This window comes from Gymnogyps californianus, chromosome 3, assembly GCF_018139145.2.
Source record: "Gymnogyps californianus isolate 813 chromosome 3, ASM1813914v2, whole genome shotgun sequence".
NCBI lineage: Eukaryota > Metazoa > Chordata > Aves > Accipitriformes > Cathartidae > Gymnogyps > Gymnogyps californianus.
The window spans coordinates 100,107,231-100,128,876 of NC_059473.1; the positions used below are offsets into that span (position 1 = coordinate 100,107,231).

Consider the following 21,646-nt stretch of genomic DNA (forward strand, 5'->3'; position numbering starts at 1 on the left):
CACTTTTGTCAACCAAGAAGTTGTGGCATTCCTGTTAATGTCAGGATGGGTATGATGACCCCTAACCTACCATCAGCTTTGCCCTCAATGTTGTCCAGCACTCATTAAAAGTATAAGCTGTAGCAGTACAGTCATGACTAGATATCAAGTGTCAAGACACAGACAAGGGAATGATGGTGTTTTTCGGCATGCTACAAACTTTTCAATGTCTCCCTTTGTAATTCCTTTGCAAAGAAAGCTCTTCTGTCCTTCTCAAACCACTCGATTAACATGCATGAATCTCCCATCATGTGTTGTGCCTTCAGCATAAAAGAAAAAAAAAAGCCTTCTGTATTTATGAACTCAGGTTTAGCAGCAGAAGAGAGCAAATAAGAAGAAATGTCTTGCTTACTCTTTTCATACCTCAAAGGAAATTCATGCATCCACTACAGCCAATGGTCTCCCAAGGTAACATACAGTTGATATCCTATTGTAACATATGCAGGAACTTTTATTTTTATTTATTTATTTTAAAATGAATGCATGTACCACAGTTCCCACAGCAGTTCTGCTGACATGGTAAAATGGTTCACAGTGTGCAACTGTCAGAGATTGCCACAATCCAAACACAATCCAACTGCTCACAAGCTAATGATAGCTCTGTGAAGGTGATTCAGGGAAATAACTTTTTCATTTTGAAGCTCATCCAGTACCAACAACTGTCTTATATTTTTCAACACAATTCTCTGTGGTAACTGTTTCTCACTTATTTCTCCCTCCAGAATAACAGCCATACGCTTGAGAAAGTCACAAAGCAAGCAATTCTTGTTTGTATTTCCTTATATTCAGCTGCATTTCTGTAACAGGACAACAGGTTATACCAGCCTATGATACATTGCACGACTTTCCATCTCAGCCCTCCAATACTGGTCTTGCCACACTAAGACTTGCAAATGCTTGCTGACGCTGCTGAGCCACACAGTGAAGTGTGTATTATGCCGTGGCTTTATCTTTTTAAAAAAAACTTTATAGACTCTTAGTAACGACATCATCCCACTACACAGCAAGCACAGGCCTACTGTCAAAACTGAATTTTCTAATGTTCTGTTTTAATACAAGAACAGGAGACAAAGGCAGCTCTCACCATCTGGGTCCCCCCCTGCTGACACTGACTGGAGAAGGGGACCAAAGATGGCTCAAGACAATTCTGTTCATTACAAGTTTGCCAGGGAATGCCGACAGCCAAAGGACTCATGCATGATTCCATCACCTTCCTGCTCAAAGTATTTTTTTTTTTTTCTTAATAACGACAACATGCATCACTTAAGTGGCATGCACAACAATGAGCCAGCCAGCAGGCTAAGGTTTGGGGCCTCTCAGTATTGCCCATCACCATAACAGTAAAGTAAATATTAACATAGTAAAGGACATTGAAAGAAGGGTTAGATTAGGAAACTTCTGAAAGCAAGACCAATATAAAAAAAATACTGGAGTATAATTTATACATAGAAAATGGTTAGATCAAAGTCATCACCTCTGAGCCAGTATACGCCAGTGAATAAAGCTATACTAGAAAAACTACCCAGGCAGGGAGGTAGAGTACCCTTACGTAGCAAAACAGTCATTCCCCTCTCCTCACCGTCTCGCATCGTTAAGTTGCACAACAAACTGTACAAGAAAGGAAGCCCCTACAGCTAAATTGACTTAAATTGACTGCTTGCAAGTTACAGCTCTCTTCCAACTCTTCCTCCCAAAAATATGCAAAGCTCCTGAAGCAAAAACAGCCTCCCACATTAATATATAGTTATAGCTATAATTACATTAGAAGAGATCTATCAATCTAGGAATTTCAATAGACTCTACAAAGAAGTCATTCATAGTGGGAATGCAATGATTCAATGTGTAGCTTTATGGATAACTGGAGAAAAGTAATCTTCCCCTTTGAGCAAAAGGAACTGCACTAGTGAAACTGACAGTTCTGTAATTAACTATGCCAAGAAATTTTACTGGTGTGGCTGCTTCTGGCTGGGAATCACATCTCCATAATCCGGCTGAAAAATCTAGACCAGCAAATGCCTGGGGTGGCCCGAAAACTCTATAAGCACCTTTTCTGCATCAGAAGCACATAAATCAATTCCAGCTCACCACAGATCTTTTTTTTCAGGAAACCATTTAATTATCCTATCTTTCTTTTTCCATTTAATCGATTGATGCCAATTCACTATTCAGTGCTAGCACTCCACTTTAATCTTCCTGGTAGAACAGCAGCACCATGTGATAGCTCTCATACACCTACATCAAGACTAGCAGTGTATTTTTCTGAAAACACTTTAGGGCTAATTCAGAAACAACTTTCTGCAATATGCACTCAATTTACAAGCCCCCAAAACCACAACAAGATGCCAGGAAAAGCAATAACGTGTCCACAGAGAAATGTCAGGTCTTCAAGGAAAACATTAATTCAAGATATTTCAAAATACTGAGAAGTATTAAAACTCATCTCAGCTCTGGTATCCTTTGCATGAAAATGAGCTGGCTCAAACCTCTTTGATTATCCTATATAAAAACAGTGCAATCATTTTAGCATGCCATTAATTAGAATATGGCATTCTAGAGAACTTAAAAGCTTTCATTGATATTTTTCCTCCAAACAGATGTGTGAGCCATATGCCAGTGAAGACACTTACCAAGTGACTGGAAGTAGCCAGGAGGACAATAGGAGTTAAAATAGGCAGAGATATTTTGGAAAATAATGATGCTTTAGCAGGGTCACATTTGTTTCAGACCCAGAACAAATCAAGCAAAGTACATTTGAGTACAAATTGACAAATATGCACGAGAGTGCTCTAAACACCTTCTCTTTAACTAGAAAGGAGTTTTCAGACTGAAACAACAGTTTGCCTCCTGCTATAATAAAGAATACAGAGAGGACAGAGTTTGTTATGTTGAATAAAAATGCTTAGTTAAGTCTGGTTTCAAAGCTTGCCCCAGGCAAATTGATTTTTCTGATCTATATTTCATTGAAATACCAGTACAATACAAGAAGCATCAAGCAACACCTTGTGTTACCAGCACAAGCGTTCAATTCTTTTATTGGCAAGAACTATCGGTTTACCGGAAAGATGCTGTTTAATATTTACTTTCTACCTTTTGTGGTATCTGAAATGCTGTTTAGCAAGGCACACATCATGTCTCCTTCAATGTGGTGAGGATTTAGGATGCAAGCTGACCGCTGGGTCATCTTAAATTGAGCTTCCAGTTCCAGGAAGCTTTTGTCTCCAGAAAGTACAGTGAAAGGAATTTGCTTGGGCAGGTGCTCATCCAGACGACCAGCCTGTACAGAAACAAATGACAAGTGTTGAACTGAGATCATGTTTTTATCTCATGGGGTTTGGCTAGCTTTTTGTAAGACAGGTCTTCATAGGAAAGCCTTCTACAGCAACTTACCTCTGCTTTTATGGTCTGATACACATTATACCACTATGAAAGGTACTATTTCAACAGTTTGACACTGCATTTATTCTGTACATATGACAATGGATACAGGAAATGGCTACCAGAACAGTACAGATGGAGTATGGAACAAATTCCAAAAAAGCAGCATTTCAGAACCATCTCCACATAAAACAAGTATCTGTGCAGAGCATTTTAAGAATCATAAAGTGTAATGTAACATACAAACACTGTTGCAAAACACGCTTATATTCTATAATTAGATTCCCAAGTAGTTTATCTAACTGATAAAGCACTATATTAAGAACATGAATCCCCATGGCATCCCAGATTCCTGTCCTTCACCTGCACCCCTCCCAACTCAGCCAAAGCCCAAGGTCTACTGAACAGAGGCACTGCTCTTTGTCAGCCTAACAGGGTCTCTGAAACTGGCACCCATCCAACTCCATCTTAAAGATGGCTCTAGATCTGGGCTACTTGAAGAGAGAGGCAGGAGTTACATTTCTCTCTGAAACAGAAACTGTAAGAATTGTGGGTTTTTATTCTTCTTTCCCTAACCGGCCCCCTTCCCCTCCACAACAGAATGATGTCCTATTTGGGCTAACATTTTTATTCCTACAGAAGTGGGGGGAAGTAAATCACTTCTCAACAGGCTGTCTCTACTCAATTCAGTGACAAGTTTATCATTCTTTTTAGCGGACATAGAAGTCACGTGAAGAGAATCTAGGAATCTCATCTGTAATTAGTACTTAACATCAATAGCAGATATCATCTGCCACTCTTCTCTGGGTACAGAAACACAACAATAAAGAAAGCGTGCACTAACTTACATGAAGACAGATAGCAAAGTCTGCTGCTTCTCTTCTGGTACCACAACGTGGATGAAGAAAGAAACATCCAATCCTCTTAAGATAATTGTAAATTTTGCACTGCACTGGAGGTTTCCAGTTGCTGTATCCTCCTAAACAGTGAAGGGAAAAAACCAAAAAACAAAAAACCACAACCAGAAATGCCACCATGAATTAAGAATGCAAGAAGGCAAAAGCAAAGATAAATCTGGCTTTAAAGACAGAATTTATTTTGACCAACCTGAAAGCTAAAATAAACATATAACCAAATTCCCGAAAGAACCCTTGTTCTTGGGTTAGAATGCAAAAAAGGAAGAAGTAGCTAGCCTGATCCTACACAAAGCCTCTCATTCAACTTTGTATGAATTTTTCTTCTAATCCTGAAAAACTTATCTTCTAGATATCATATGCGTTTAGACACAAGGATGTATTTTTTTTCCAGTTTTAAGCACAGTTATGGTTAATGTGCAGAAGCAGGGAATCCTGTACTAATGTAATGCCCAAGATTATTTCCAACAGACTAACTGCCTGACACATCACATGTCAGAACTCTTTAAAAACAAGATCCAAGAACTGGAGCAACAGCTGAAACAAATGCTAGAGTCCTGACAAACACTTGGATGCAGTCAAGGATAAGCAAAATGAGGCTACAACTGGGGAAGAAATAAGTGCAGGAATTTTCTCAACAGTATTCTAAAACATGCAGTTACTGGCTGAGAAAATAGTCAGATAATAGAGATGAGCTGAGTAACAGGCCTGCTACAGATAAAAAGAATACCAGGCTGAAACAGGTTGGAAGGGAAAGAAAAGCAGCAGCAAGTCTCTCAAGAAGAGAGGGAAAAACAGAGGAGCTTGCAGTTACTATGACAACATAAAAAGACAACCAAGTGGAAGGACAATTCGAAGGGAGTGACTAAGAATTTCATGACATTCCCAATTACTAAGAAATAATGGGTCTGCAATGGGGAGGAAAAAATGCTGCTTTATCTGTCAGATGATAGAGTAGCTGGATGTAAGGATTTTGAATGGAAAGTGAAAGCAGTCATTGATGGCACTTCTTGTGAGGACATGTGAAACTAAGGCTCAAGTTAACAGGCTGCAGAGGATTGTGTATTCCAACCTGCGCACCCCCAGTCTGACAGAGAAGTAGAAGCAATCTTCAGTAGATTTCTCCTGGGGTTTTGTTCCCCCCCCCCCCCTTTTCAGCCTAATGGCTGTAAGAGGGTATCAAAAGTGATCTCAAAGCTCAAAGATTTAGTAACAGACTATACAGAAATGGTTTAGGGGTATCTGTCCATGAGAAAAGTGGTATTTGCAAGTCATTCTCATCTGTTGTGACAGCCCTGGTCACTGCTATTTGGGAAACACTTGTAATCACCAACTCTGGCTTTTGGCTGCATAAATGTACAACATAAACATTTGACCAGGACAGCTGAAAAAAATGACAGAACTGTATTTACTCTGGCAGAGCCAGACCACAAATGGGTGAAGGACAACTGAATATCTGAAAAACAGAAACAATACAGAACCTGGGCAATACAATGGAGGAACTCAAAGCAAAGCTAAGGCTGTATTAGCAATAGGAATAACAGAAATAACGCAAAAGTACCATATAAAAATAATTAAAAAAATTTACCAGAAATGTTGTTTGGGAAATGCAGGAAAAAAAAATCAGAAGAGATAGAGATGTCGCTATATTTTCACAGGCTAAACAAACAAGAATAGCATGCATCAAGTAACTCTGTAAATCATTATTATGAGAGGGCACCTACAACAATAAATCCAGATGTGCCTGGAGCCTTAGTATTCCCAGGCTCTGTAACAATATAGTTGACACTAATAAACTGTCAAAATGTTCTCTGATATGAATATGGCCCATTTTAATCACCACTAACTCTTTGGCGTGGGTTTTTCAGTTCAAGTGTTCCAGAGGCCATTCCCACAAGGCAGCCTGCATGCAGCAACCCTGTTTGGGAAGCAAGAAATTGAGTGGCACTGACATGGGCTGGGCTGGGCTGTGCCAGCAGGGGCCTGTGTTTGGAACATCCCTGGGCACAGTGTCTTAACTAGCACAGAGGTACCTTTGGGTAAGATTATCATATTAATAGAGATTCGTAACAATGGATTCCTAACACTAAGACTGTACTAAGGATTATTTCTCTTTCTTAGATAGGTCAGAGAAGAGACATTTCTGACAACAATACAGTTCAGGTATTTCTGGGTTCAATCAAGTTTTTCTTACTGAATCTAAACAGGGCATTTTAACCTTGAAAAATACTAACAGCACAGAAGACCTTGTTGTAACAAGCAAGCTTGGGTCAATTAATGACAAGCCAGTTTTGAGTAAATTAAATAGAATAACAAAGTATGACTAAAAGCAAGTGTCTGAATTCAAGTGGGGAAAGTTTGACTTAACGGTGAAAAATTACTCTTTACTAAATAATTCTTTATAAAACCCAGACGGTGTAGCTTTGGACTTTAGATGTCAAACAGGCCTGACATTTCTTCAAGACAGATTCCTAATAGTTTCTTATTTTTATCTGTAGAAAAAGAAAAAAATGTTTTTCCAAGGCCAAGTGGATTGAGTAACTATAGAAATAAACAACAAACCTTCAGCAATTAAAAACCACAACCAAACCCCAAATCACAATAGCCTTAGAAGTCAAGGAGTGCAGAGGTGAAGTGAAATTTGACTAGAAGTCAAGCTGGGCAAAGCCTCACAAAAGATAGTAAGAACAAACAACAGGTTATTCAGCCATATAGAAAAGAGAATATAAATAAATGGAGCAGCCAGGCAGCAAGGATGCAACAGAAATCCAGGATGATTACGTATAATCTAAACCCTCAAAATCAGCATTTTCTGTGGCTTTGTGCACATGTGCAAGAATACTGTTACTGTACGGCGAGACCAAAGGCTAGGTAATGACAATACAGGTAATGATACAGAAATAATGCCCGAGCAGAACACAAAACTCAGGAGCATAACCTGCTTCAACAGAGAAGACCAGAGGATTCATCTCCAGAACTCCTAACAACCAGACATGAGACTACAGGTCCAGGAGAACAGCTGACTGTTTGAAGAACTTACACTTTACATTAACAGACATACTTGCTCTGCCTTCATCAGCTAACTGGAATACCTGTTTCTAAGCGGGGGGGGGGGGGGGGGGGGGGCGGGGAAGTGATTCAGGCATCAACAGGCCTTTCTGTCCAACAGCAGCACGAAAACTCAGCTTTCAGGACGTTCTTGACTATCTTTTAAGGGAAGAGACAATCAAGAACATTAAGTAAAGAAGTGCAGTGCAATGGTGTTTACTAAGTGTAAAACACACCTGACAATTCCTACAAGTCTGTTAAGATGATGCCTATGTTTCAGGCAATAAATATTTCAAAACTATCCCTTATCTAGACTTTACTGAAGTATTCGATGTACCACAGGCAAAATAATTATAAAGGCAGATACAGAGAAAACCAGTAGAAAAAGCATGAGGCGGACAAGAAGTTGGTTCAACAATAGTCAGCTAAGGAAAAGCATCAAGTTAAAGGGATGCTATTGGTAGACTCTGCAAAAAGTTTTCTTACAAACCCATAACAATGTGAGTTCTATCAATCACCTTGTACCACTACTGGTATCTTCCAGATGTGAGATACACCTATTGATGTACAGTATGACCAGGGACATCCTTAAGGAGCAAGCCAGAGACAGAACAAAATTCAAGTACAAGAACGTAAAATCATGGCTTTTGGAACCAAAAAGAAAAGGAACATTATGACAAGGACTTGTGAGTTAGAAAGGAAATAATCTCTGAGTATTATGGCTGTCCTGATAATTATGAAAATTAAGTAAGTTCAGCAGGGAAGCCAGAAAGACTTCTAAACCATTCAGCAATTCTGGAACAATATTCTACAAGGAATAGTAAGAGCAGAGGAGGTTAAGACTGACAGAAAAGTTCAAGAACATTTCTATTACATGGTGCCTGTGACACTATGACTTAAGCAGCCCTAGTGGCTGCTTGTTCCTGTTCTTCATTCTCTCAGATTCAAAGAATCTCTGCTCAAGTATTTGTGTAGACTTGTTAACCTTATCTTCCTATTTCCTTCAACCACTTTTTACCTTGAAAGCCCCAGATAAATGTCCCTTGGTTCAAGTTAGCTGGCAGCTGCGTGAATAAGCTTCCCCAGTTGTCCAGATCCACCAACACAATGTGAGTCATGGTACTCAGGTAGTCAAGATCAGGAAGTTCACCATCTTCAATGGGATAAAAAGGACGCATTTAAAGTTCACATGACTTTCTGGTCAACCAACATACATCAACTTAAGATACGCTTTTGAGAATTCATGTATTCAACTGTTCCATAAGCTAAAAGTTACAGAACATGATCCTATTTGGTGATTGCATTGTTTTTAAATTAACTGAAATAGCATTTAGTAACGCACAAATCAGACAAAAGAAAGTAGCACCTAGCTATAGCATGGTGTAGAGCTGGATAGTTTTGTGGTAGGCACAGAAAGCTCTTGTCCTGCACTGAGACATTTTAATAGTCCATTTAATATTCAACTGTGCACCCCCTACTATGGCAAGTCTCTGTGACATTTAATTGCTTACATGCATAAAAGCAGGTAAAATGTTTAGAGACATACTTTTTGCTGTATACCTAACATAAATGTCAACCTTTTAATCAAAAGCATTATGACACCATGAGTAATTAAAAAAACTTCCAATTTTTGAACACAAGGTACACCTTCAGCATTCTTGATGTCATTCTTAGAAGTGACATGAACTTAAAAATATTTGCATGCTCAAGGCAATAAACCTAATACATACTGAGAATATAAATTCTCAGCTGAAATGATTTTTTGGCAAGCTAAGGAAACTGAGAAGATGGTGTTATAATAGGACTGCCCACACAGAAAGCACTACCAGGCTCATAAATATTTACACATACAAAGAAGTGAAGTTTCTCTTCAATGTGTGTGTATTATAGACCACTTCTACATTTCTAGGAGTTAGATCTCTATTTGGAATCCTTGATTGTCCTCTTCCTTTTAACACCAAATTATGCTCCCAACTAATTTGAAAATTAAATGTTTCATTCCCAGGGTTCTCACATCTCCCTACTTTTTGTTTTTTAAAGACTTCATGCATACAGCACATAGCAATAAACCGTTGAGTCCAAGTTCTGGAAACTCAAATACCGAGAATTCAAAATGCAGCTTTGAGAAATAACAAATATTAAATTCTGAGCTGATTCATAGACTGGATGTAGGCAAATGGTATGCTACATACTTGTACTGACATTGAAACAGAGTGTGTTAAAGACAACAATATTTTTCTAATGTTAAAAAAAAAATTCTACAAACCTTCACCAGGTTCTTCAGAGTGTGCTGAGTTCTCTTTTTTTTCTTTCTTTCCCTGTATTGGTCCCTGCAGAGGAGACGACTGTGGTTTTTCCTGAATCTTGGATGGAGATGCTTGAAATTTTACCTTGTGACGTTTTCTGTCCACACAAGCTCCACTTGCTGTAAACGTGAATACTGTATTTTCTGATTCAGATGCAAGACTTGATAGATCAGGTTTCTGCAAAAAGCAGTGTTTCATGTGATAGTGCTGATGTGCGCTCTGAAGACTGTCGAAGTTTTTGTTGCACGCAGCACATCTAACAACATACATCTCTTCCTTATGTTTCAGTGACGTGTGACTGTTGAGGTGACTGTTCAAATCGGCAAAATCCTGTGCAGTTGCAGAACAGAAGCAGCATCGAAACCATAAGTTTCCTTTTTGCAGCATGGCTTTCTGACAATTCACATAGTCGTTCCTCCTGTTTATTCTGGAAACATAAGTTGTCCGGCAACCACAGGTTAAACGGTCTCCTGTTTCTACTGGGAAGAAGTCCTCCTCTTTTTTTATGGATACTTCCATCTGCTCAGGCACAAATGCATAGTCCACGCTATGAATCTCCTTATAATGGATTAGAAATTCTTCTTCTGTGTCAAAGAAGAGGTTACCACAAAGGCCACAGAAGTATTTAGTCTGTATCTCCTGGTTATGATGCTCTTGGAAGTGTCGCTGTAGCGTTCCTACTTTCCGAAAGTGATTTCTGCATAAGCCACAGCAATACCTGTGAAACGCGTGGCTTTCTAAGGACATACAATGTTGTTTAACGCTCTCCTCAGATTCAAACATCTCCTCACAAATGCGGCATTGCCATTTTCCCAGAATAGGGCTTTTTTCAGGGGAGAGTTCCATCGGACTAGGAACACAGTCTTTCCTTTCACCTGCAGAAATGCATGCTGCATCAGAAGCAGATGGCATAGGTTCATCTTCTAGAGCTTCTTGCTCATAATAGTAACTATGTCCACCATGAAATTCAGTCACGTGTCCCATAATATCCTCTTCTCTGAGATCTACAGAGCATGCTCTGCACCAGAGAAGAAAATTAGTCAAGTGTGCTCCCCCATGGAATCGACTCATATGCAGGCGGATAATGCTTGAATTTTCAGCAAGCTTTCCACACACAGCACACTTGTGACAGATCCTATTTGCTGATAAAATGTGCTTTTCTACTGACTCTTCTGTAAAAAACTTTTGAAGGCATTCACAAAACCAGGCTTTTACTTTGCAAGCACTACCTTGACTTTGGTTTGCTACACAATCTTCATTTTTATCTTTTAAATCACTCTTCCGTTTTGAAGGAGTAGACTCCCTCTCACTGGTAGACTCATTTGAAGTCAAATGTCTTTTAAGCAGTGGTCTTGACCGATCCACAGTATGGCACAAATGAGGCTGATTTTTATTTTTTCCATTGATATGACAGAACATCAAGATGGACTCTTCCATTGTAGTAAGAACTTTAATGTTATGTTGAGTGGTTTGCTTATGCTGGGTGATCTGATTCTTATCAGCAAACAGTTTATCACAGTTCTCACAGTGACCTTTTGTTTTAAATACCTCTGCAACTTGGGAGATGCTCTTCTTTGAGAGCGCCACAGGCCCAGAATTACGACAACGTGTTCTAGAATGGATTAAAAAAATAAAGAGGTTATGATATAACCTGAAACATTTTTAAACTTTCAGATGTACTTTGAAATATTACCTAGTAGCTACAGCAATTAGTGCGTGGAAATAGTGTCCTCTGTATACTTTAACTCACCTACTAGCTTGCCAACAAAACCATGCAATGCCTATCTAGTCTCTGCACTTTAAAGAGAATTAGGTGCTAATTTCCAAAACTAGCACTTAGATTAATGCTTTTGTTGTTGACTCAGTACATTTTAGAAATCAAACGCTGCCAAGTTAGAAACAGTGGAACAGAGACCAAGTTCTGCTGTTCTGTGACAGAAAGTAACAAAAAGGATACAGACATCAATCAGCATTCTGCAGTGGACTGTGTGGGGTAAGGTGTGGTAAAAGACATGGAAAGGGGGAAGTTTTTTGATAGTTTACTCAGGAATTCAACATTTAGATGGCCTCAGATCCACTAGTACCACTAAGAACACGTCTACCGAGCTGTTATCGGTCTATGGATGTTCACATTATATAGACAGCTGTCTCTCACAAACCTGAAATGAGCTGTTAATTCCATATGTGAGCGTAGTATCTGGTAGCAGGATATACACTTCACTTGGAAGGGGACCTCTTTGCACAGAGATATCAGAAGATTCTTTGCATAGGATGGGAAAGGTAGAGGAAGGCCAGCCTTCATTTCATCTATAATACGGAATGGCAGAAAGTGCAACCACACATTAAAGAGTTCTTTCATAGTATTTCAGCTCTCAGATGACATAGTTACAATTGTACTCGTTTGTCCCAGAGTTCAGAAAGCAAGTTACCATGTGTCAGCTGAGTCACAGTAATTGTGCAATGGAAGCTTTAAGTAAAACTGCATTAATTTTTTAAACTTCTGTAACAATCTCTTATCTGAATCTGTTCACATCTTGCTTTTTCATACTTGGTGACTAACTCTACTTCCCTTTCCCTCCTTCTACAAGGTCAAGTCAGATATCTCTCTTAGGAAGGTTCTTATTGACCTTCTTTCCCTCCATCTATCACCACTTGTCTATTCTTACTACATACACTTTTGTTTAAAGCCATACTGTGTTTAAAATACGAAAAAAGTATGCAATTAATTTAACAAGTTCCCACATACTCTGACCATCTCTCTCTCTTTCCCATCCTCAATGTTAATTCTCCTTAAATTTTTAGGTGCAGGACTTCCTGTTGTTCCGAGTACATACTCCATGTCTAATTCCAGGTACCAGCAAAATAAAAAATTTTCTGTTGAAATGAGAATGGGAAATGGCTTATGAACTATGTATTGCTGTTAATATTCTGCATCTTAGGAGGCAAATTCTCTTCGAATTTTCTGTTTAGTAAGATGTGATGATCAGCACGCAGTAATTTGAGGTTATGCCTTTCAGCTAACTTCACTGCCAGATCTTCATGACTAATATTAACAGCATGGTCTGTAAGACCTACCAATGGAAAGGAAAAAAATGGAGCACTTCCTTTTTTTGTTCTGAGCTAAGCGCTATCCATCTCTAAGGAAGAAAACACTATTTTGTGCTTTTAATCTTTTCAAAGCAATAGCTCACCAGTAATCTTTTTTAAAACCTATGGCCTGATTTTAAAGGCATCTACAGTCAGCACATTCAGAATTAATAACCTATTTGAGAATAAAAGTACATTAGATTTACAATACATAAGAGAACTCAGAACCGTGCAGCTGATTGTCATTTCCATGAAGATGGCAGCACTGACTTCACCTGCAGGAAGATTCCTTCAAAGCCTGTCTTTACTGTACACTACCTGCAGCCACTCTGGGGGAGGGCAGAAGTAGAAGATAGAGTTATGAAGATGAGAAATAACTGTACCAATCCTTTTGGCCATGTAGGCTTATCCTGAAAGCTACACTATCTAAAATATGGCAGCTTCTTGAACAAGAAGTGAGCTCCACCTAGATCTCATCTGTCTCAGCCATTTACCTAGCATTAAAGTAAATGCATTAATGCCTATTGCTTATGTCAAAGCTAAAAAGTCAGTACAGCTATGATGGTCATTAACCCTGTTTTCAAGACCATGATCAGACAGATATCTTCTGTGGAATTTAGTAAGTACGGTTGTCGTGGTTTAACCCCAGCCAGCAGCCAAGCACCACACAGCTGCTCCCTCACTCCCCATCCCCCCTGCCCTGCTCCCGGTGGGATGGGGAGGAGAATCGGGAAAGAAGGCAGAACTCGTGGGTTGAGATGAGAACAGTTTAATAACTAAAGTAAAATATAATACTAACAATAATAATAATAATAATGAAATATAATAATAATAGTAATGAAAAGGAATATAACAAAAAAAGGAAGGGGGGAAGGGGAGAAAAAAAAAACCCAGTGATGCACAATGCAATTGCTCACCACCTGCTGACCAATGCCAGAGCCGCGATCCGCCCCTCCTGGCCAACTCCCCCCTAGTTTATATACTAGGCATGACGTTCCATGGTATGGAATACCCCTTTGGCTAGTTCAGGTCAGCTGCCCTGGCTCTGCTCCCTCCCAGCTTCTTGCACACCTGCTTGCTGGCAGAGCATGGGAAACTGAAAAGCCCTTGGCTTAAGATAAGCGCTACTTAGCAACAACTAAATCATCAGAGTGTTATCAACATTATTCTCACACTAAATCCAAAACCCAGCACTGTACCAGCTACTAAGAAGAGAGTTAACTCTGTCCCAGCCGAAACCAGGACAATGGTTCAGGATGTTACCAGCTCACAACATAACCAGTATTTTAGCCTTCAGTAGCAATACAGCCAACGCAAGGCATCAGACCAGCAGCACTGTTCCAGCTAAGCAGGCTAAATTTGTAATTATATGGAGAAGAAACTTTCACAGGTCTTTTCCATCAGGAATGCCAAGGACACAGACAAGAAAAATAGCCTTCAGCAGACTTCAGACAGTACAGTAACGGGAAGGAACATCACAGCCAGTCTGACCAGAATTGAAAAAGAAATTTACGTGTTTTGGTCCAAGTTCCTATCAACATGCTAAATGTAAACTTATTTAGGACAGTAGTTGCACAGAGTCACTGGAGGATGAGAAGCTTTTGAGAGACCTGAAAACATGGAGATAAAGGAAAGTCTGCTTCTCCTTACAGCAACTATGATGGAGGAATCATTTCTACACAAAAATATTAATTTCAAAGGATCTCCTCTTACAGAACTGTATCACATTTAAGACCTTAAAAGAAAAAAAAAAGAATTCATTAAAAACAAACTTAAAAACCTTAAGCTTTTTTACACAGCAGAAAAATGTAAGTCACTTTATATCATAAGGATCAATTATCAGAAGGAATGAAAAGCAGTACATTTAGTAGCAACATACCACTCAATTTAGAAACCTGGAGGAAGTGGTTCTTTCCTGACATATGCTGCAAGCATTCGTCTCTTTTGGTGAAAAGCAGGAAGCAGTTTGGGCATGCAAAACACTGAATATGCTGTGGAGGGAGATCTTTTTTATGTCCATCATTTTCATTTAGCTGGAAGAGAAAATGATCTAGTTAGGAAAAATATTAAGCCAAGAAACCAGTCCCAGTTCTCCTCATGTCCTTCCATTCCTCTCTCCCTTCTGTGGTAATATTTTCACTTTTAGGTTTTCAGCTACCACATCTACGTTTATCTACAGCCTACCCCTACGCACTTCAGCTCGTGAGACACAAGGGACTGGCCAAACTGCCACTGTCAAACTCGGCTACTCATCCTTACTACACTGGCAACTTTTTCATTCCCTTCTTGCACCATTGGGAGCAACCACCTTCCCCAGGAACTACGGGCTCCATCAATTCTTAGCTAGTCCATTTACCCAGGCTCTCAGAAAAAGCTTCTTCTGTCACTAAAGCAGCTGTTTTTCCTCATGTCGGTTCTTCCCTAATCTTGCTAACATCCAACTTCTCAAAATGCTGCTCCTCGGAGTAGCCTGACAGGCCCGTGACTTCTATCAAAGTCATCTCCCTCCACCCCCTTTGCCTTCTACATCAACTTCGGATCTATGCCTTCAGGGCAAAAATGCTTTAATTTTCCTTCCGACATTTTTGCTTACTCCCTTCTTATGTCACTCAAAGAATCTTCATGATATGCTTACGCTTTCTTCCACAGCTTTGTTTAGGATTATCTCCCCATCCTTCCACACCAAAATAATCCCATCTTCTTGCCTGCTGCAAGAGCCACTCCCTCTCCCCAAACTTGTCTGTAACTCCTGCTAATGCCCCTGGACACACCACAGGCACACAACTCTGAAGCAACAGAAAAAGAGTAGGGACAAACTTTGATGCAATCTGTCAAGTTTGTCAGGTATGACTATGCATCAGGAGTTACCACTGCTAGCTAAAAGTAGTCCGATTTTCAGAGTATCTAAAACTTCCCCTGAATTTAATAGAGCTTCTGGAGACTAGGTGGGTACACAACAATATTTGTTATTAAAACACTAAACCTTGAAAATGCTATCCATTAGCCAATTCAACACCAGACTGCTTAAATAAAACCACACACCCAGAAGACAACACCTGAGCATCTGTCATTGAACTGAGGTTTTACAGTGCTAAGTTACGAACAGAAGGGAAAGAGAGAGCATTATCAAGAAAAAGAAGTGAAAAGAGTGGAGGTAGGGAGGAACAACAACAACAAAAAAGCAAATACTATTAGCTTATATTCAAATCAGAACTCAAATGCTAGATTATCCTTTTCCCTTCTGTAAGTTAACTAGTGAGTAGCAGCAAATACATCTGTCAGAGAGACTGGAAACAGAGAAGAAACAGTTTCATCTGAATCACTCAAGTTTCTTTTCTCATTCTGTTGCCTCTTTTTCCCCCATCTCCTTTCTGCTGCTTCTCTTTACCATTACTTATTTCACCCTAACGTCTTGCCTTTATCTTTCATAGTTTTGGAGATGCAAAGAAAGCGAATACCTTTCAACAGCACCAACAGAGGGGCAAGAGGTTCAAGACAGAACTATGGTCCTCTTGAAAGTATGCTGGAAAGTACAACCTAATGGTCAGATCTAATGGGAGTACTGTCAGGATACACCAGGTGTTTGAAACACAGCAGAACAAGAAAAAATAGCTTGAAGACTAGAAGAAGGGAGGGAAGAGAAAGAGGGTTAAAAGGGGGGGGGGGGGGGGGGGGGGGGGGGGGGGGGGGGGGGGGCGGAAATCAGTGCATAATTACACGTCTTGAAAACCCTCTACTATGTTCAGCCAGGAGAGTTACTTATCCTTATGATCTTGCCTTAGATAAAAGATGATCACTGTACTGCTGAGAGGTTGAAAATCTTTTGCAGCATATCACACAGGCAACAGCATTATTTGGGGGTCCATGTAATGTGACTGTTGGGTCACAAGGAGAATGATCAAACCTGGAGAGGAAGAAATAATTAACAAACTAGTCATCTCTAAATCGTCAAAGTGGTTTTTTAATGGGAGAAATTCTGTCTTTTGAAGCTGGACAAAACCCTATAAAATCAACCTAAACTGTAAAATTCTTCACTTCCTCTATCATTAACTGTATCAGTTTAAGTATCCTGTACAGAGGTGATTCTCCCTGCAGCTTACCTGTTATAACAACCACTTTGCAGAGAAATCATACTGTTTTTAAGAGCAAGAGAACTAAAAAAGCCTCGATTTCCTACAGAGGGATTTTTAGAATTTATTTATTTTTATCTCCCTGCACTAGTTCTGGCTGGGATGGAACTAATTTTCTTCATAGCAGCTTGTACAGTGCTGTGTTTTGGATTTATGAACAACAGTGTTGATAGCACAGGGATGTTTTAGCTATTTCTGAGCAGTGCCTGCACAGCATCAAGGCCTTCTCCGTTTTTCAGACTGCCCCGCCAGTGAGTAGGCTGGGGATGCACAAGAAGCTGGGAGGGGACACAGCTGGGACAGCTGACCCCAACTGACCAAAGGGATATCCCACAGCATATGATGCCATGCTCAGCATATAAAGCTGGGGGAAGGAGGAGGAATGGGGGATATTCGGAGTGATGATGTTTGTCTTCCCAAGTAACCGTTATGTGTGATAAAGCCCTGACCACGGATGGGAATTCCTTATTTTGCTTTGCTTGCGTGCGCAGCTTTTGCTTTACTTATTAAACTGTTTTTATATCAGCCCAGAGTTTTCTCACTTTTACCCTTCCGATTCTCTTCCCCATCCCACTGGGGTGAGTAAGCGAGCAGCTGTGTGGGGCTGAGCTGCCTACTGGGGTTAACCCACAACACTCCGCTCAGTTTCTCTCCTTACCATCTTCCCCATGACACATTCACTAGTTAAAAGGCAGTATATGCTGGAATTAAACCCAGACACAGCGAGTGCTGACTAGCAATGATCAGCTATGAACAGATGTCTGGCCTATAGCTCTTGCTCCTCCCTCCCTTCATTAGGGGCATTCTTTTTTTATCTTACCATCAAGTTGTAGAGATTAGCCTTTTGCTCTTTTTCAAGTTTGGATGAAGAAATAACAGAACTGGAGAACAGAAATCTTGTTTCTCAAAAAACCCAGATATTAAAAAATGCTCAACGAGGGGAAGAAACCAATTCTGAATGAAAAAAAAAACCCAACAAACAAAAAAACAACCAACCAGGAAGTTCATCTCATTATATATATAAAATCTGTAACATATTAATTTGCTCTCCAAATGGAATTTTGTTGCTATAGGCAGTTTAAAGTAGACTTGACACTGATGTCCTAAGTTCAAGCATATTCTTTCATTATTATTTCTCGCACTGAGCTCTTGCACTATGTCCTTACCTTTGAAGGTGACCTAGGAGAAGATGTCCATTATCAAACTGTCTGTTGCAATGCATCACAGGACAAGATATTGGACTGCTGCTGACTTGCGTCTGACCTGCCCTCTTATAAATACCCCTTTTTCCACTGTTAATGGTGCCTGGTTTGAGACCTGTGTTATAAAACAAAGCACTTAACCAGAATCTGAATTATAGAGGCTTAAGAAAACAAAGTAACACACAAGCCCTACAGCATTTAAAAATCAAGTTATATTGATTCTTAAAAGCAAGCTAACAATGCACTGTAACTCAATCCTACTACAGTAAGTCTGCTCTTTCAGTTGAAGAATCCGTCTCTTCAACCCCCAGCAGGATCACTTTGCAAACACTTTGACACCTTTCCTCCAGGCAGTATTTTAAATTGATTGAACTTCCTGAAGTTATACTTACTTATGTAGACATTTTCCTGAGCAAAAGTTCAACAGTAGTATTTTTTCCTTCTAGCAACTTTGCTTATAAAAGTAGTTAACATTGCCTTAGTGGTTTTTAGACTTTGTATATTAAATTTTCTAAGCAGCAAAACATTACAAGAATAGCTTTTATGGAAATGAGTGTATAAGAACTTTCAAACGCCACACTCCAGCAAATTTAATATTGTAAGATTTGGTTATGCATAAGAGGCACTTGCAATCTCAATGTCAGTTTTGCTCAATGCAATTATCACATATTCTATTCTGCAATGCAGGACTTAGAAAACATATCACTGAAACTTAGTTTCCTATTCTTACCTGGCATTTTTAACCACTGGTCCACACATAATCTTGCAGCTTCTGTGTCACTGTGTTCCCGAATAAATTCTAGTTCTTGCAATCCGTGAGCATACTGGGAATCAACTTTCTCCTGAAGGGGAAAACATATCAGGCAAGGTGGTGATCAAATTTAAAAAAAAAAGTAATTCAATATTAAGTATGTATACCAAAACTGACATGTGGGTCTCTAAAAACCTAAGGAGAAAAAAAAAACAAAACAAAACCCACAAAAACCTAAGGGGGGGGAGGGGAAATCTTAAAATCTTACAACTTGACTAACTTCTGTGTAACACAATAAAGATGGAATGTAACAGCAATAAAAAAATAAATTAAAAAAATAGTACTAATTTTTGTGCCCTAAATGAAAGCTACAGCTTAGGTCAATTAATTTACTTTTACTGCACCTACTGCAGTTTCGGAAGCATGTATACAACCAACAAGATTTTTAAGATTATAAAAAGAAACAAATAATAATGATTTTTTTTTTTTTTTTTAAAGCAACACAAAATGGTAATTGAAACCAAACAGTCAATTTGTTCCACTGCCAAGGCAAAAAAAAAAAAAAAAAGGCAGTTTCACTTTGAAGTGTAATTTTAATTCTGCAGATTGCATTACCTGATGAGTGAGGAGCTGCCCAGCAGGAAAATATTAATCATTAACAAACGGATTTTTTAGCCTTTATTCTCAGACTACTTTAAAAGCTACACAGCTATCTCTGACTCCACTTTACAGTTGAAAAACTGTATGTGGAGACATTAACAGATTGCCAACTTCTAAGTGGAGGACACAGGAGAGGGATGTAGGCCTCTGGACTTCAAGGCTACCTTGGACTGTATCTAACAGCCTTTTACTCTGTTGTATTACAGTTGCATAGTCTATTGTAGACTATAACAAGCTGTAACTATAGTACAATTATGTGACTTTAAAAGCCATTAATAGTGTTCAGAAAGTTAGGGTGGAAAGTCAGCGTGTTCCACAAATACTGGATTTGCATTTGTCCCTGTTGAATTTCATGAGGTTGTTGTAAGCCCATTCCTTCAAGCTATCCAGGTCCCGCTGACAGCAGCCCTACCCTTAAGCCTATTGACTGCACCTCCCAGCTTGTAATAAAAATAAAAAATCCATGCCTTTCAAATGGCTGCACAATACAATTAATAGGATTCAACTTTAAAATTATGCCTTATGCATAAAAAATTTTATCCCATTATAAAATATTACCTGATACAGAGATTTAATGTGGCAAGCGGGTTCCCAAAAATCTCAGACAAAAGCAGGTAGATAACTAGGTTTGCTGCATGGTGGTTTGTGATAACTGTTATTTTTCAATTATTTAACCAGAACAATTGATGCTAAGGTCCCTCTACTCTCTATCAAAAAAGAGAACAAGTTTTTGCCATTGGCTTGCATGAAGTTAGGTATCCCCCCCGTTAGGAACTGCAATAAGACTAGCAAATCGATCAATTAAAAGCCACTGAAGAGACAAAGTCCGTATTGTGTTTCAAACGATGCCCCAGAAGCAAAAATCTCTAGTTGCTAGTTCCAGGTCTGGCTCATCAATTTTTTTAGTTATGTAGTAGTGAAAAAAACCACACTTGTGACTACAAGGCCTGTATTTATGCAATTCTACTGAAACAAAATACGTCCAATACCTTAAAGGCTTTATTTTTCTCTTCTTTTTGCTGTTTCTCCACTTCAACATGGCGTGCCAGACGATCCAAGGTTGACGCAACTCGTTCTTTCTGATAGTCAATGTGATCTTTACGCTTAGTATTTCTCTGCAATTGAAAAGTTAAACTTTTATTTGGTAATTGTTAAGTAACAGACTCTAATACTGTGAAAAGTGATGCCCAAGCATCAGGACATAATTCAGTACAGATACTCCAATCCTAAGTTCCATGATGTACCTTGCTAGTTTTCTCCTCCTATTTACCAGCATCTGTAACTTCTGTTAAAAACCAAACAAACAAAACAACTCCCACCCCCTACATACTCACGGCAATTCAACATCAACATTAGCCTCACCAAAGCACTAGAAGGAACATGGATGATTGTGCTGGGTGTCCTAGAAGTCTCCAACAAATCAAAAATTAAGTAAATTCTTCTAAGTAGGTAAACAAAATTCCTCAAGATTTCAAAGCCAACATGCAGCCCATCTGAAAAACTGAGAACTGGTATCATTCTTGCTCTAAGACAACACTGCCTAGTATCTTCAGAAAGGCAGATCATTAGCTTTCTCTAGCATAATGGATAGGCCATACACTGTAGCTTGCTCCTGCTACACAATCAACTCTAGCAATCATCACTGTGAAGCGAGCCTGTGCATGTACAGAAGACCCACCTTTTGTTAAGAACCAGGTTTATTACACACATCCTCTATTGCAACACTGGAAACCAGAAGTCAAGAGATGGCCACTGCTCCCAAAACCAACTCTAGTAGAGTCATTCTCAGTCACTGTCCCTCTCAAAGGCCTTGCAGAGCAAGCACAATAAGCTTGGGGGATACGTGAATTGACCAGCCTGCTTTCAACTCATACATTCTTAGGAAGGATTATGAAGAATGAGGCTGAGTTAAGACCAGGTTGTCATCAGAATAAGGTCCTCCAACCTATAAACTGCTCCTAAAAAGTTATTTTAGGAGGAAAAGTCCTGGGAGTAGGCCAGATACATTTGCAGGCTAGAGACTGGACACACTGACTTCTGAGGTCGCTTGTAAAGTGACATTTTTCTTCAAAACACTTGCTAAAACCACTGAAAGCCAAATAAAAGTTCCAAGTCCATTTCAAGAAGGCAAAAA

General features: G+C 39.3%; 1 protein-coding gene across 1 annotated transcript in view; it reads right to left on the minus strand.

Annotated features, from left to right (window-relative positions):
- Nucleotides 1-21,646, minus strand: part of LOC127015033 (E3 SUMO-protein ligase ZNF451-like) — a 41,975-nt gene that overhangs the window by 9,990 nt on the left and 10,339 nt on the right. Inside the window, exons 4-13 of the mRNA XM_050894742.1 lie at nucleotides 20,502-20,627; nucleotides 18,832-18,943; nucleotides 18,066-18,216; nucleotides 16,547-16,673; nucleotides 14,649-14,802; nucleotides 11,842-11,989; nucleotides 9,643-11,294; nucleotides 8,395-8,529; nucleotides 4,263-4,393; nucleotides 3,127-3,313 (exon numbers count right to left, since the gene is read on the minus strand). Coding sequence (XP_050750699.1) covers nucleotides 3,127-3,313; nucleotides 4,263-4,393; nucleotides 8,395-8,529; nucleotides 9,643-11,294; nucleotides 11,842-11,989; nucleotides 14,649-14,802; nucleotides 16,547-16,673; nucleotides 18,066-18,216; nucleotides 18,832-18,943; nucleotides 20,502-20,627 — 2,923 coding nt within the window. The remainder of the gene's footprint in view (nucleotides 1-3,126; nucleotides 3,314-4,262; nucleotides 4,394-8,394; nucleotides 8,530-9,642; nucleotides 11,295-11,841; nucleotides 11,990-14,648; nucleotides 14,803-16,546; nucleotides 16,674-18,065; nucleotides 18,217-18,831; nucleotides 18,944-20,501; nucleotides 20,628-21,646) is intronic.